The sequence below is a fragment of the Amyelois transitella genome, chromosome 10 (genome assembly GCF_032362555.1).
Source record: "Amyelois transitella isolate CPQ chromosome 10, ilAmyTran1.1, whole genome shotgun sequence".
NCBI classification, from domain to species: Eukaryota; Metazoa; Arthropoda; class Insecta; order Lepidoptera; family Pyralidae; genus Amyelois; species Amyelois transitella.
The window spans coordinates 5,168,456-5,182,319 of record NC_083513.1 but is presented as its reverse complement, the minus strand read 5'-3'; the positions used below and the strand labels follow the sequence as shown (position 1 = coordinate 5,182,319).

Sequence of the window (13,864 nt, the reverse complement as noted above, 5' to 3'; positions counted from 1 at the left end):
AATTAAATTTCAGCTGGTGTTAAATATTAGTAGCAAGTAAGGAAAAAAAAACATTTTAAATTATAATCTGATATACTTAGAATTGAACGCCGGACCTTGTGATTCAAGATGCACGAACGTAACGATAGGCCACAGAGGCCATCGTAAAATCATAGCACAATGAGCTAATACTCACACAACGTGAATAATAAAAATTAAAGTAGCGAATACTGCTTGTTCCGCCAAGGAGACTGTTGTTTAACATAGAGCAATTTAACCTTAATTAACACTTTCTGTATTTTCAGGGTCTTACAGACTTCCTGCTAACGGTAGTACAGTTCCCGAAATACTGCGCACAATCCATGGTGGACGGCAAAGGATTCTAATCTTTATGTTCTAGTTGATTGATTTTACAATCAACTGATCCATGATGAAATAAGACTATTGTGCCATGATGTGTATAGTGTGTTGTTTATTCTCATGAATGTGTATTTATTTTGTATGAATAATTATGTAACGTTCTTATCAATATAAACGGTTGTGCAAAATATTCAGTTATGTATGATTTTCTTTAAAAGATCAATTTTCTGAAATAAATGAAAATGTAAATAAAACGAACAAGAAAACAATTCAATTGCCCTGGTTTTATTTCTTAATTACTAAAGCAATGTTTAAATTAAAGTATATAAAATAATATGTACACTTAAAAATAAAACTTGTAAAATAAACTATGTTGTATGCACATATTATGAATTATATCTAAAAGTCCATTGGATCAGAATACTCACAGATCTCTTTATCACATTTATTAACCCATTACCGCCCTCTGTACCTGCATAGGTACAGAATTAGCCATTAACTTTTAACTTGGGCGTTAACGGGTTAACATAATAGTTATGCCTTTATAGCATCTATAACTGTGGTAATGGATTCTAAAAGAGTATCCCCTTGTTCGATGCAGGAGCCAATTACATTTCTAAAACAACATCACAACTATTAGAAAACATAAAACATAAAACTTTGTTTATTGAAATTCGCTATTCAAAAGAGTGTATGAAGATATTTATTTGATTTTAAAGATTAATAATTTTAATGTAAAGATCGCCTTCCCATTATGAGCCATAATAAGTAGTACTAAAAACATTCTTATTTAACTATTCATCTGATAATTACCCAGATGTATCCAAAGCTGTAAACTATTATTTACATTCATACATATAATAACGTCTATATCTCTTGCGGAGAAGACAGATCCAATAGTCTCAAAAAGTCTAATAGGCTTAATGATATTATATTTTTTTATGAAATTTCTACACATTTTAGTTTTTCTACAATTTAATTCTCACCTATATACCAACTCTTCCTTGTCATTCATGAGAATGCCAGCTTCTCTTAGTCGAGATCGAAAACCATCACCGTTTTGATTCATATATCCATCCTGTATCCTAAAATAGCAAACAAAATATTATGTTGCCATTTAACAAAAGTAAAAAGCTCGGTGGTGCAGTAAAGTCTCAAATACAAATCTCCAGCAAATTATATATTACATAAGATAACGTGTAGTTGAAGAGACCCTCTCCGTGACCATAGGAACACGATTGAAGTCTGTAATAAATAATCACCTACACAAAAGAATCCAATGGTTGACTAGGAGATATTTTTTTAGCATAATTGGATCCATAAAGATTGTATTTTGTACAATCAAGTATGAATAAATAAATACACTAATCGTGCGTCGATATAAATTCAATTTATTTTGTAAAGATCGTTATTGGCCGATTTAGGCCAATAACGATCGTTGCTGTGGGTAATGCCAACCAAACCAGTAGATAAATAGAAATCCCTACATATTATTAATGTGAAAGTAACTTTGTCTGTTTGTTGCCGTTTCACGCCTAAACCACTGAATCCATTTTGATGAAAGGTACAGATATAGAGTTGACACAGAGGAAGAACATAGGCTACTTTTTAATGCGAATAAACGGGGTAAAGAGGAGATAAAAGATTGTCATTGAACACTACTAAGTCTATAAAAAGAAAGCCATGTCTGAAATAGCTATAATTATTCTTACCTCCTGAAAGAGTTGGACATGTTCTGTATATGTGCATTTGCTTTTTGAGCTCTGTCTATAATTTCATTTCTTCTATTTGTTTGCATGTTTCCAGAGAGCATTTCATCATGTGCTTTTTTACTATAAAAAAAAACAAAACATATTTTTGATTTGATTTTAAATGCGGCAACCCACGATTTTATGGAATAGACATTCAAGAAACCATAGAAATCGGAATAACGGAATAGAAATGCAATCTTGTATTAATGTTGTGCGATCGTCTAAATCGCAGAAATAATGCAATATGAAGACGTTATGGCATCACAACCATCAGTTGCAACGTCATATTCACCTGCACTCTTTATATTTTTCCGTATTCTATGCGCGCCACAATGTCGGTACCCAAATACAAACAAATATTTACCAAAACTCGTGTACTTTTACAGTCGTTTGTCTTATTTCCTCCATCAAACTCCCTACAAGGATTTCAAAATTATTGTTATTATTATCGGCATGTGATTTCGCTGCCAGTTCATTTTCCTCAGGAAAATCGTCTTTCCATTCTTCCGTAATATGATCTTGATTCTGACTATAGTCATCCGAATAAGTTTCTTCTATATCATCGGACTCAAAATCGTTGTACCCCATTGAATAGTCAAGCATGTCCATATCCAACGGCTCTCTTGAATTTTTATTTAATCTTGCTTCTAACTCAGGACACTTAGTGAAATTCCTTATAATATTTGGGACTGTAGCTGTTGGCTTTTCTGGGCTATTGGTTTTATTGTTATTGAGTACTAGTTGACCAGAATTTTTTATTTCTTGTGCATTATCATCGGCAGTTCCATCTTTTTTCTGAAGCTGCAGACTCGTAAAGAAGTCATCAGGTATGTTGACTTTCCTTATGAATTTAACTGAGGGGGTTTCGCCGTTGTCCTGAATAAAAAATATAAGATTTTAGTATCGAAATATATCAGAATATTGACCATTAATGCTTGTGTTCCACTCAAGTAATAAAAGTCAATCAAGATATAAGAGAAGAAGATAATCTTGGGATTCTTTTTGTAGACAATCAAACTCAAATAAGCCATGTAACTAAAAGTATCCTTTGTGTCTTATGACAAACTATTGACCTATGATGTGTGTTTATATGTGTGGAATGTTTTTCATGAGTATCTTACCTCACCCGGTTTCCGATGTTGAGGTTTAGATCCTGATCTCAGATTATATTTCCCTGAACTTTGAGAGCTTTCGGTGTCAATACCCTTTTGATTTCGTCGCGAAGAATTTGTCTTGTTTGACGAAACACTGTGATTTTCTTGATTTGGCGCAGCCACAGCGGCTGAGATAAATAATTTATTTTTATTATATCTTTATTTGGGAAACAAAAGCCGATGATGTTTTTTCTATTTACTTACACCAATAAAAGGAAAGACAAAAATAAATAAATATAACTAAATTTTAGTGTTTTTATTTGTGATTGAACTAATTAAAACAAAATTAAATAAATCATTTATTAAGTTTTTGATGGTTTAATTTTTAAAAGTAGTTTACTTTGTAAAAAAATTCAGACTCAATATAAACATAGAAACTCCATTACCTTCAGCACTGGTTTGTGAAACGATAACGGAGACCTCAGTGGGCTCCCCAAACGAGTCATTCTGGCTTGGCTCTCCGATTGGCCTTTCAATATCGCTGAGCAACTTTGCGAGTGATTCAGCGGCGACTTGTAGATCTTCGCTTTTCTCTAAGATTGACTGGAATATAAGAAAGTCGTTTCTTCTATAAATATAAGAAAAGAATGCTAATATACAGTCATCAGGATATCAACCAGCCAATACGAGGTGGAAGGTACATGCCAATTTGCGTAACAAATTGAATCGTATTCCAACTTAAATTAATATCTATGAAATGCGAATGTGAGTCTACTTTTTTATCTCTGTACAGATATTCTTGTCTTCCAAACAAAATCGTGATAAATAATTATTTTGACAATTCAAGTTTACCAAAGTTTACCTGTAACGAATCAATAAGGTATACGCCGTAGCTGTACAGCTCCATGAATTCATTTGGATTGAAGTTCATTATTATTTTGCCTAAAATAAAACAAAAATGTCATCACAAATATACTACAAAAAAGAGCGAGCCTTAAATAAGAAGAGTTAAATTTGAATCAACAACAATACTTTGGGAGTTGAAATGATTTAATATGAAATTAATATTAGCAATGATACAATAAGAATATTACCTTTAGTATCACTCATTTTATGTATCACTTGAGATAATTTAGTGGCAGCATCGAATACATCCCTATCACCTATAAATATTTTCTTAATACATTCCGTAGCCTCATGCAGGGTCCAAGGCGGTGGCATATTCTTCATAACATACTCAGATTTTCCTCGTAATATTTGAGTTAAAACTTCCTCCATGATTTGGTTGAATTCTGCTAACCATTCATCGCGTCTCATTTTCAAATTCTGCTCCATATCTTTACTAGTAATTTCAAACATGACATTCTTACTTTGCACCTCATCATTTATAGAATTTGATTTCTCTTTGGCTTTATTTAATTCTTGCATACTTTCTGAATCAACATTACTCACAGAGTTTGAAATCACATCTGATGTAGATGTTTCTTCAATTAAAATGTTTTCACATTTATCTCTTAACATATAAACGCAACTACTTGATTCACTACCTTCAGCGTAATCTTCGTAGTGCATATGCATGCTTTGAGAACGTGGTTGGCATATAGCGTCTTGTACATTCGCAATATGCTGGTCAAAAGATGTGCCACTCATTCTGCTTAAGCGATCATCGCAACTCAATGATGAGTCAGAAAACGTAACAGAACTATCTCTTTTTTTTCTGAGCCACTTAAAATGCTTATTTTCAAAACAGTTGTTGCTTCGTAAAGTTTGATTTGACATGCTGCGTTTTAATCGAATCTCCCGAGTTTTTTTAATTGATGTTGCATGTCTATCACACACGACAAGGCTATCATCAGCAGCATTGGTTTCTCTGTCTACATAATTTACTTCCACTGTATTGACTCCTATGCTATCTTTTTGTGATGTTCGAAGTGGAAATTCTGAACTAGTCTCTGTTTGAACTTCAGCATCTACCATTTTTTTTGCAATTGGAATTATATTGTCGGTTTGTACGTCAGTTTCTTTTTTATCAGTCTCTGAAGTTAATGTGTTACTGAAATGCTCTTGTACTGAAATATTTGCTGTTGTTTCCATTTCATCAAAAAAAGAATTATCATCGTAACTCTGTACATCATTAGGTATAGTAATTTTTATATTGCGTTCAACAAGAGGGTCTACTTTAGATTCCTTAAATTTATCACTTGTTAGTAAATCTTTAACCTCCTGTATTGTAAAAGTCGGTATTTTCGACGAATGCTTTTGTAATGCTTCTTCATTGCAGAGTAACACCTTAAATAATTATTAAAGTATCTTGAATAAAAATCTATTGAAGATATTGTTGTACCTACTAACTACTAGATATTAAATTATTATCTATATTAAGTATTACTTGAACGGCAAAGTGTACTATATAAAAAACAAGGACTTACCACATGTTCATTTTGTTGCTGTAACATTGAACAGAAATTGATCATTCCAATGCAATTTTTCAATTCATTTGGTTTAAATGAATACTCAGCTGTAAAAAAGACATTAATAAAAAAAAATGTTTATAACCGCTTTCTATACTGAAATCCGAAAGCTGGTCGTAAGAATTTTTAGTTATAAGTCTATTCCTTAGTCGCCTTTTACGACATCCATGAGAACGAGTTGGAGTGGTCCTATTTTTTTTTTATTGGTGCCCGGAACCACACGGCATACGTAACAAAATAACGACCTCATTACAAATACTAATCTCGCTCATAATAGCAGACTGAAATAGTTCGCGGGTTCAAATGTCGTGCTCTGATAGGCTGATTAACTCTTTATATTTTCGCGCCATGTAAAAATAAGACTACTTCGCAAGTACATTGGTGTAACTTATAGGAAGTGTTAATACTGTAAACGGGAATAAAATACCTATGACGGCAAGTTTGGCAGCAAATAGTTGCGAGAGACCTCTCAAGACTTTTCTGGCGCCTTCCTTTGCGGCGTCGGAGCGCGCGGCCGCTTGGAGCTCCGTCATCACGTCCCTCACTATCATTAGCTTGCATTGATCATCTGAAATACGATTCAACAAGGCTTGTGGACTATCCACATAAATCAAATCTTTATCCCTTACGGAGTAGACAGACCCAAAAAGACTGCAAAGCCATATTCGGCATTGTCGCTGTAATAGAGGCGGATTTTTAATGAATTTGGGTAGATTGATATGCACATAATATAAGTTACTTCTGATTCATGTTTTGCGCGAATCCAACCAAATTGTGATTGTGGGTCATTTTCACCTTGTTTCTTTAAAGTAACAGGAAATATTAACTGATTTCAAACATTTGTAATAATATACTATTTATAAATAATACAGGTATTAAATGCGCATGTAATATACCTTTATTTTATCTCTGACGATGCGAATCATGTTACAATGATTTGAAAATACATGTATTGTTGATAAAAAGGAAATATTACCTGAATTAGTCAATACATTCAAGAAGTTGAAATGCCTCATAAGTACATTTCTATCAACTACAATGTACCAACATTCACAGTCTGTATTTTCTGTTGCCAAATTTCTCAAAATTGTTACATCGAGTTTAAGTTTGGCTCCTTCAATAGTGCCATTATTCTGAAAAAAGAACGACATTTAATACACAAGAGGAAAGATTGTAACACCTTATTGGAATTTTTAGTTAAATAAATGATAAATACATATATATGGGACAAATTACACAGATTGAGTTAGCCTCGAAGTAAGTTCGAGACTTTTGTTAGGAGGAGGACTTAGATAAACATCCAAGATCCAGGCAAATCAGAGAGTTCTTTTCTCATTATGCCCTGGCCGGGATTCGAACCCAGGACCTCCGGTGTCACAGACAAGCGTACTACTGCTGCGCCACAGAGGCCGTCATGCAATAAATATATAAGATTTGTGTAAGAAAGGCAGCTGGCTTTATTCTGGGTCAGCTGTTCGTAAGTACAACATGCCAAAATCACAAGAAAGGTTAGTAGTCTCAAACTGACTTATAAGGTACTTAAAAGAACAATCCCATGTTTATAAACATAGCATAGCATAACTTATTTAGTTTAATAACATTACCTTTAGCCACTCATCATCTGTGTTAGAATGCAAATCGCCTACAATAGTTTTGTTTTCAGCAGGTGTTGAAGTTTGCAGTTTATTTTCAACAGGTGATGAACTAGACAGTTTGTTTTCCATGAGCACTGAAGTTTGCAAATCATGGTTAACAGATTCTGAAAACAGGTAAAACAATGTTAAATAACAGGATACATACAAACAAACATACATATATAAAGTCATGTCCATATCAGTTGCGAGGTAGAAGAGGCCAACAGCCTTGAAAAACTGGAAGACCATGTATAGCTGGATGGCTTAGTAATAGATTTATTTTCAAAAATAGAAGTAGTGATCCTATTCTTTTTTATATTTGTGACACGGCATCATTAATAAATAAAGCAATTACAGTCGCTATATTTCTAGATTGTAAAATTGTAATACAACAAAAAAAAGTAAAAAGAAGTCCACCATTGACAGATCAATACTGCAATAAGATTGACTAACAATGTTCTGAAACAACATTAATTTCCATAGATTTCAATACATTCACCTTGAACTTTGTTGAGATTATTCTGCTGCCCCCCTTTAGTATGCACATTATCATTCTCTGACTTTTTGGCTTTTATAATAGCGCGCAAGTCACTGACTATATGCTGCTGTTGCATTTTATGAACAAAAGGCTTCCTGTTTTTAAATTTAATGCCTTTAGGCATGAACTTGCCAACTGCATGAGGATGTTTAGGACAATTCTTTTGTCTTCTATTTGCAAATGTGAAACGTTTCGAGAGTGACACAGATGTGTTTTGTATTGGAAAATCTTGACTATAACTATTATGATGAAAAGATTTTTCCAATGATTGATTAATATTTGAAATTGAAGGACTTGGTGTTGCCAAAAATATCTGAGGAGGTTGAATCCACACATTTGGTCTTACACCAACCATATTTTCAACAGGATTAATTGAAGTGCAGTTCCGACATGAAGCCACATACGATGAACATGAAGGCCTTGAGAACTGATTATTGATAATTTGTTTATTGAAAACATTTGGAGGCCCATATTGAGTTATAGTAGGCTGCTGAGCCTTTACAGGGGATGGATTGTCATTGCTGTGGTCGGCTGGTGGTTCTTGTGGCTCAGGAAAGTTTCCTGGTTGAAGTGGAAGCTTTGCTGTTCTCTTCTTAACCTTTTCAATCTGTGAAAAACATAAATAATAGTAGGTCTTTTGCAACTACAAAGAACTTCAGTAACTGTTCATAGAATGGGAAAACAGAATGGCTAGGTGAAGCCATTCAACTTGCAAATTTTTTACATAGAAATAACCACAATAAAAACGATTATATAACTTATTGTAACAACAAAAACACCAAGAACTCATTCAATGAAATATTGAACAATAAAAACACCAAGAACTCATTAAATGAAACATAATCAGGTCTACATCCCTTGCAGGGTAGATAGAGCCCACAGTCTTGAAAAGACTGAGGGATTCAGATTTTTGGCTTAAAGATTGAATTGAGATTCAAATAATGCACAAATTTTAATTTAACAGGCATTACATAAAATCCACCATTGCAACAAACATTCAAATAACAGTTAAAAGTGACCAAATATAACTTACTTCTTCACTGCTTAAATTCCAAACTGCCTCACCAGTCAAAGTATTAAAATAATAAATGCGTCCAGGGTATGACTTTGATCTAGATACTACCCAAGCATTTCCCACAGAAGTAACAGTCTGTTGGTTGCCAGGATTTTTATAAGTACTTCCTTCACTCTCCATTGTTAAAAAAGTAATTTTCCTGAAATATGTATCTAAATAAAAAATTGATGCATTACTTTCTAAACAATATAAACCTATACTAGTATAGTTAAATAACGAAATTAGATATATTGCTGTGTGGTTCTCGGCACCAATACAAAAAAGGATAGGACCACTCCATCTCTTTCCCATGGATGTCGTAAAAGGCGACTAAGGGATAGGCTTACAAATTTGGGATTCTTTTTTTGGCGATGGGCTAGCAACCTGTCACAATTTGAATCTCAATTCTATTATGAAGCCAAATAGCTGAATGTGGCCATTCAGTCTTTTCAAGACTGTTGGCTCTGTCTACCCCGCAAGGGATATAGACGTGACCATATGTATGTATGTATGTATGATATATAAATTTGTAACTTTTGTAAGGTCTAATCTTTGGTAATACTGAACTTATCCTGAAATTATTCTCCATTAAAAAGGTAAATTATCGCGAGTGTTATATACTATAATTTACCTTTTTAATGGTGCTGACGAAGCTGTTCCGGCTGCTAGTAGACAATAAATTAATTCATATTTCATATTACAATTACAATTTTTAGTACCTGCTTGACATCTGGAAAACACTTTCTGTACCCATAGCCTGGACCTACATTCAATCAGTTATGAATTGTTTTCTAAATACTTACTATTATAGAAATCAAATCTTGCTTTGATTTAAACAATAGACGAAATTTTAATTGTGTATGTAATAAAATGATATTTTGGGTAGTTTCACATGCGATTTCATGCAAGTTCTATTTTATTTAATAATCAAATCAAGTTGAAAACATGGCGTTGACAGTATTTCAAGTGACACTATTTTTTTTATATCTTATGTAGAGAAAGCCAAAGTTATATATATCGGCTTTTTGGCGGGGACCCAAACATCATGTTTGTTCTGTAATATTTTTCCAAAATGTGTGATTGATGGACTATTAATAATTAAAATAAGTGTGAATTATTGATTATTAACCATTCTTGGACGAGTATAAGTGTTATAATATCGTATTTTATTTTATTACATACATAATTAAAATAGTAATTTTTAAATCGAATGGTGTTGTAACTATTGATTACGAGCAACTTAATCATATTAATATATATTATTTTATCACATTGCATCAAATCAACGTAGAGTCATTTATTAACGAGTTGTGATTGGAAAGTTAGGCCCACGTCCAAAATAAAAAAATTGCCACTAAAATTCACTAAACTATCGTAAATATCTTGGGATTTGAAAAAGAAAATACACCTTGTAGTATTTATTAATAGTGTTTATTTATTTAGTTTCCTAATTTAAATATGCTAGAGTCACTGCCCAAATTTATTTCAAACTAGAGGCCACCCGCGTGGTATCATTTCGGCGGGGACTCCAGAATAAACAAGTGCGAGTTGAACTCGCGTGAAGAGGGTTCCCTACGATGTTACCTATCATGTTTTTTTAAATCTGACCCAAATTTGTTTGTGGTAACTAAAAATATGTTCTCCCACACATTCCACCTGCAAATGTAAGTAGGTACGCACAATATTGAGTGATTTACCATGTTATTTTAATATCATGGACTTCTTATAGGTTTTCCTATAATCTATAAGGAGAAAACTAATTTCTGTATTTTTTTCAAAATTTTAGGTTCAGTAGTTTCGGAGATAAGGGGGGGGGAATGGTCAATTTTCGTCTATTTTCTTGAAAAACTTGGAAACTATTTATTTTAAAATTACAAAAAAATACATTTAAGATCTTCTCAACAAGACCTTTCATTTGATATGCCACACGATGCAGTTTTCAGGATTTTTGTTTTTAAATTGCCCCTTCCCCCCCAAAAATGACCCCCCATTTACAGATTTCATCTGCTCACGTCACACCTGTGTTTGAATCACAGGAATTGATATGTGTACCAAATTTCAACTGAATCGGTCTAATAGATTCGGAGATAATTGACTGTAAGCGACGGACGGACAGACACACGAGTGATCCTATAAGGGTTCCGTTTTTGTATTCAGACGTACGGAACCCTAATAGTAGTACAATAACGTATAATTCTGGGTCTTCAGCTACCTACATACCAAATTTCATCGTAATCGGTTCAGTAGTTTTTGTGTAAAAGCGTAACAAACATCCATACTGACATCCTGTCATACTCACAAACTTTTGCATTTATAATATTAGTAGGATGGGGGCAAAACTGAGCTTCATGTCCGGCTGTATATGACAAATTGTTGTAAGGAACATAATTTCTTGTTTGTCTTATCTATCACTAGCTGTGCCCGCGACTTCGTCCACATGGAATAGTTATACATCATTAAAGCCCTCAAAGATGAATTATTTCCCCTGTTTTTTTTTACATTTTCCATTATTTCTTCGCTCCTTATAGTTGAAGCGTGATGTTAAATAGCCTAAAGCCTTCCTCAATAATTATTTTTCACAAAAATAATTTTTCAATTCGAAGTTCAAACAAACAAACAAACTTTCCAGCTTTATAATATTAATATAGACAAGTAAAGCATAATAAAACAAAATTATGCATTACGTATGATAATCCTCGTAATTTTAACATGGTGATAATTTATAATACATATTATAATATAGAAAGAATAATAAAGATAAAACAAAACAGTATCATGATCTATTATTGCTTTAACAAAATTTCACAATTTATTAATATTGGATTTCTAACTGTAGCCAATAGTTAATGTCTTTCGTTTTTTTACGGTTATAAACTTTTCATAAGAGTATTTTAATAAAAAAAAGTAAGTACATTTGTAAAAGCAGTATTAAGAAAAGAAAAGTCAATCATTATAAAATCTGTTGTTATATAATTTGACTAGACTTTCTTCATTAAAAAATTAAATGTATCAAGATTGCATACACAGGTACCTATATTTCAGTTTCTAATTCATATTATAAACAAAATTACACTTAACATTCACAGAATCAGATCTGCAATGATATTTTTTCATCTTTTTAATCTAAATCATTAAAAATATTTAAAAAATATTAAGTTAAAAGATAAGTATAAAGTTATTAACAAAAAATCTGTTATTAATTCTCCCTAGGAGAAAATGAAAAAAGCTACCAAAACAATGAAGTTTTCACACTAAATGAGCATATTATTTCTTAAAAACAATATAAACAAAACATTTATAAAAAAAATTAAAATCTATCAATAACTTTGATGACTGACACTAAATTATCTTTAAATCTTACTTTAAATCTAACAATATGGCATCTAAAAATTCATTAAATTTCATCTTATCCTACAAAATTGGTTTGTGCTTTATATTTCTGTACAACATAAAATTTAAAACTTAATTTATTATCTGAGACTGAACATTTGTGTTCAAATCACAAGTGTATAAATATCATTTCTTATTAATCCTTAATAATATAATATCTGGACTTTTGTAGTTAGCATGCTGCTGTTCCTCTGGGATTTTTTCTATAAAAAAGAATTCAGACAATTTTTGATAAAATGTTTCCCAAAGCCGTTGCTGAAGTTCAGAATCTCTTAATTCTTGTGTGAGATATATTGTAGGCTTCTTATTAATGGTATTATTCAAGAACTGCAGTGTCTGCACAAGAGGGTCTATAGCCTGCAATAAATTACAAAAAAATTGAGAACACACATAAGAACTTAATTTTATTTATGAACAAGAATATAAGCCCAATTACATACTATTCAAGAATTAAACAAGTAGAATCTGTCAGGTAATTTGCTAAGGTACAAATATGATAGGATAGTGAATTTACTACAACTTTATTGTGAAATAAATACCTCTTCATAGTAGATACAATCAGCCAACACAATCATGTCAAATTCTTCTTTGAGAATATCAGAAGTAGTGTCACCCCACACTAGGGATTCTGCAATAGCATAGCCACCCATACTCCCAATCTTCGTTTTGTTTTCATTGATATTTAACCGAAGCAACGGTAATGCCTCAGGAAGATCAGTAAGTGTTACTTGTGCTCTAAAAATTATAGCTACTATTATAAAAGGAAAGATTTCAAACAGACACTTTTAATAAAAATACCAACCCCAATGTAGCAGCAGTCAATCCGACTACACCTAAACCTGAGCCTAGTTCCAGCACTTTCATACCACTCAAAAAGTCTGCCCTATTCTGTGACATAGTTTCCAAATACTTTGCCAATACTAATGAGGCATCCCAAACAACACAGTTTACATCTCCCTCCATCTTCTGAAATATTTTTAAGGTTTTCAAACATACTTCTATGTCAATTTCTCTTGGAAAAAGATCGTTTGATTGGAAGCTTGAATTCCTGTGTGCCATTGCCATAAAGATGTATTTAATTATAATAATGAATAAAGAAATAATGTATAGAATAAAACAATAAATCAAAAACGACTTAATATTTTGTTGTGCTAAGTCTAAATTTTGTAAACAAATTTTTCTTTGTTGGTTTATGCGATTGTTAATATTATTTTACCCGTGCTGACGTACAATCATACAAGTGTCAGTGATATCTTTGACCGTGTGTTTTTTTTAATCATGGGGAGGCTTAAATTACAATACACTTACAACGGATAGGCCGTCTCAATTTATGTCGCGTCGCTCTTTTACATACACAAAAACAAAAAAACATCTTTGTTTTGTTTGTTTTCGATACATACATACAATCACGTCTATATCCTTTGCGGGGTAGACAGAGCCAACAGTCTTGAAAATACTGATAGGTAACGTTCAGTTGTTTGGCTTACTGATAGAATTTGAGATTTATATAACGTGACAGGTTGCTAGCCCCTGGTTTTTTTGTACTTTACTTTAAGTAACTATACATTTATCGATTATAAATAAGAAACACCT

General features: G+C 32.4%; 2 protein-coding genes across 6 annotated transcripts; both read right to left on the bottom strand.

Moving 5' to 3' along the window:
- Positions 1 to 603: 603 nt before the first annotated feature.
- Positions 604 to 9,830, bottom strand: LOC106137707 (uncharacterized). Of its 5 annotated transcripts, none has more exons than XM_013338609.2 (16): positions 9,685 to 9,830; positions 8,861 to 9,041; positions 7,789 to 8,434; positions 7,260 to 7,414; positions 6,632 to 6,788; positions 6,083 to 6,223; positions 5,614 to 5,702; positions 4,279 to 5,473; positions 4,047 to 4,126; positions 3,631 to 3,787; positions 3,212 to 3,372; positions 2,455 to 2,966; positions 2,052 to 2,171; positions 1,326 to 1,424; positions 867 to 955; positions 604 to 792 (listed from the first exon to the last, which is right to left on the bottom strand). In XM_013338609.2, exons 2-15 carry the CDS (start codon positions 9,020 to 9,022, stop codon positions 874 to 876), a joined length of 3,756 nt encoding a protein of 1,251 aa, XP_013194063.2. In that variant the 5' UTR covers positions 9,023 to 9,041; positions 9,685 to 9,830; the 3' UTR covers positions 604 to 792; positions 867 to 873. The 5 variants fall into 5 exon arrangements, with proteins under 5 accessions (XP_013194063.2, XP_013194062.2, XP_013194061.2 ...); XM_013338608.2 differs by having other exon boundaries at positions 8,861 to 9,054; positions 9,685 to 9,819; XM_013338607.2 differs by having other exon boundaries at positions 8,861 to 9,054; positions 9,601 to 9,814.
- Positions 9,831 to 11,647: 1,817 nt separating this feature from the next.
- LOC106137650 (protein N-lysine methyltransferase METTL21D) lies at positions 11,648 to 13,488 on the bottom strand. Its single transcript, XM_013338509.2, has 3 exons — positions 13,074 to 13,488; positions 12,811 to 13,006; positions 11,648 to 12,628 (listed from the first exon to the last, which is right to left on the bottom strand). Exons 1-3 carry the CDS (start codon positions 13,334 to 13,336, stop codon positions 12,398 to 12,400), a joined length of 690 nt encoding a protein of 229 aa, XP_013193963.1. The 5' UTR covers positions 13,337 to 13,488; the 3' UTR covers positions 11,648 to 12,397.
- Positions 13,489 to 13,864: the final 376 nt, after the last annotated feature.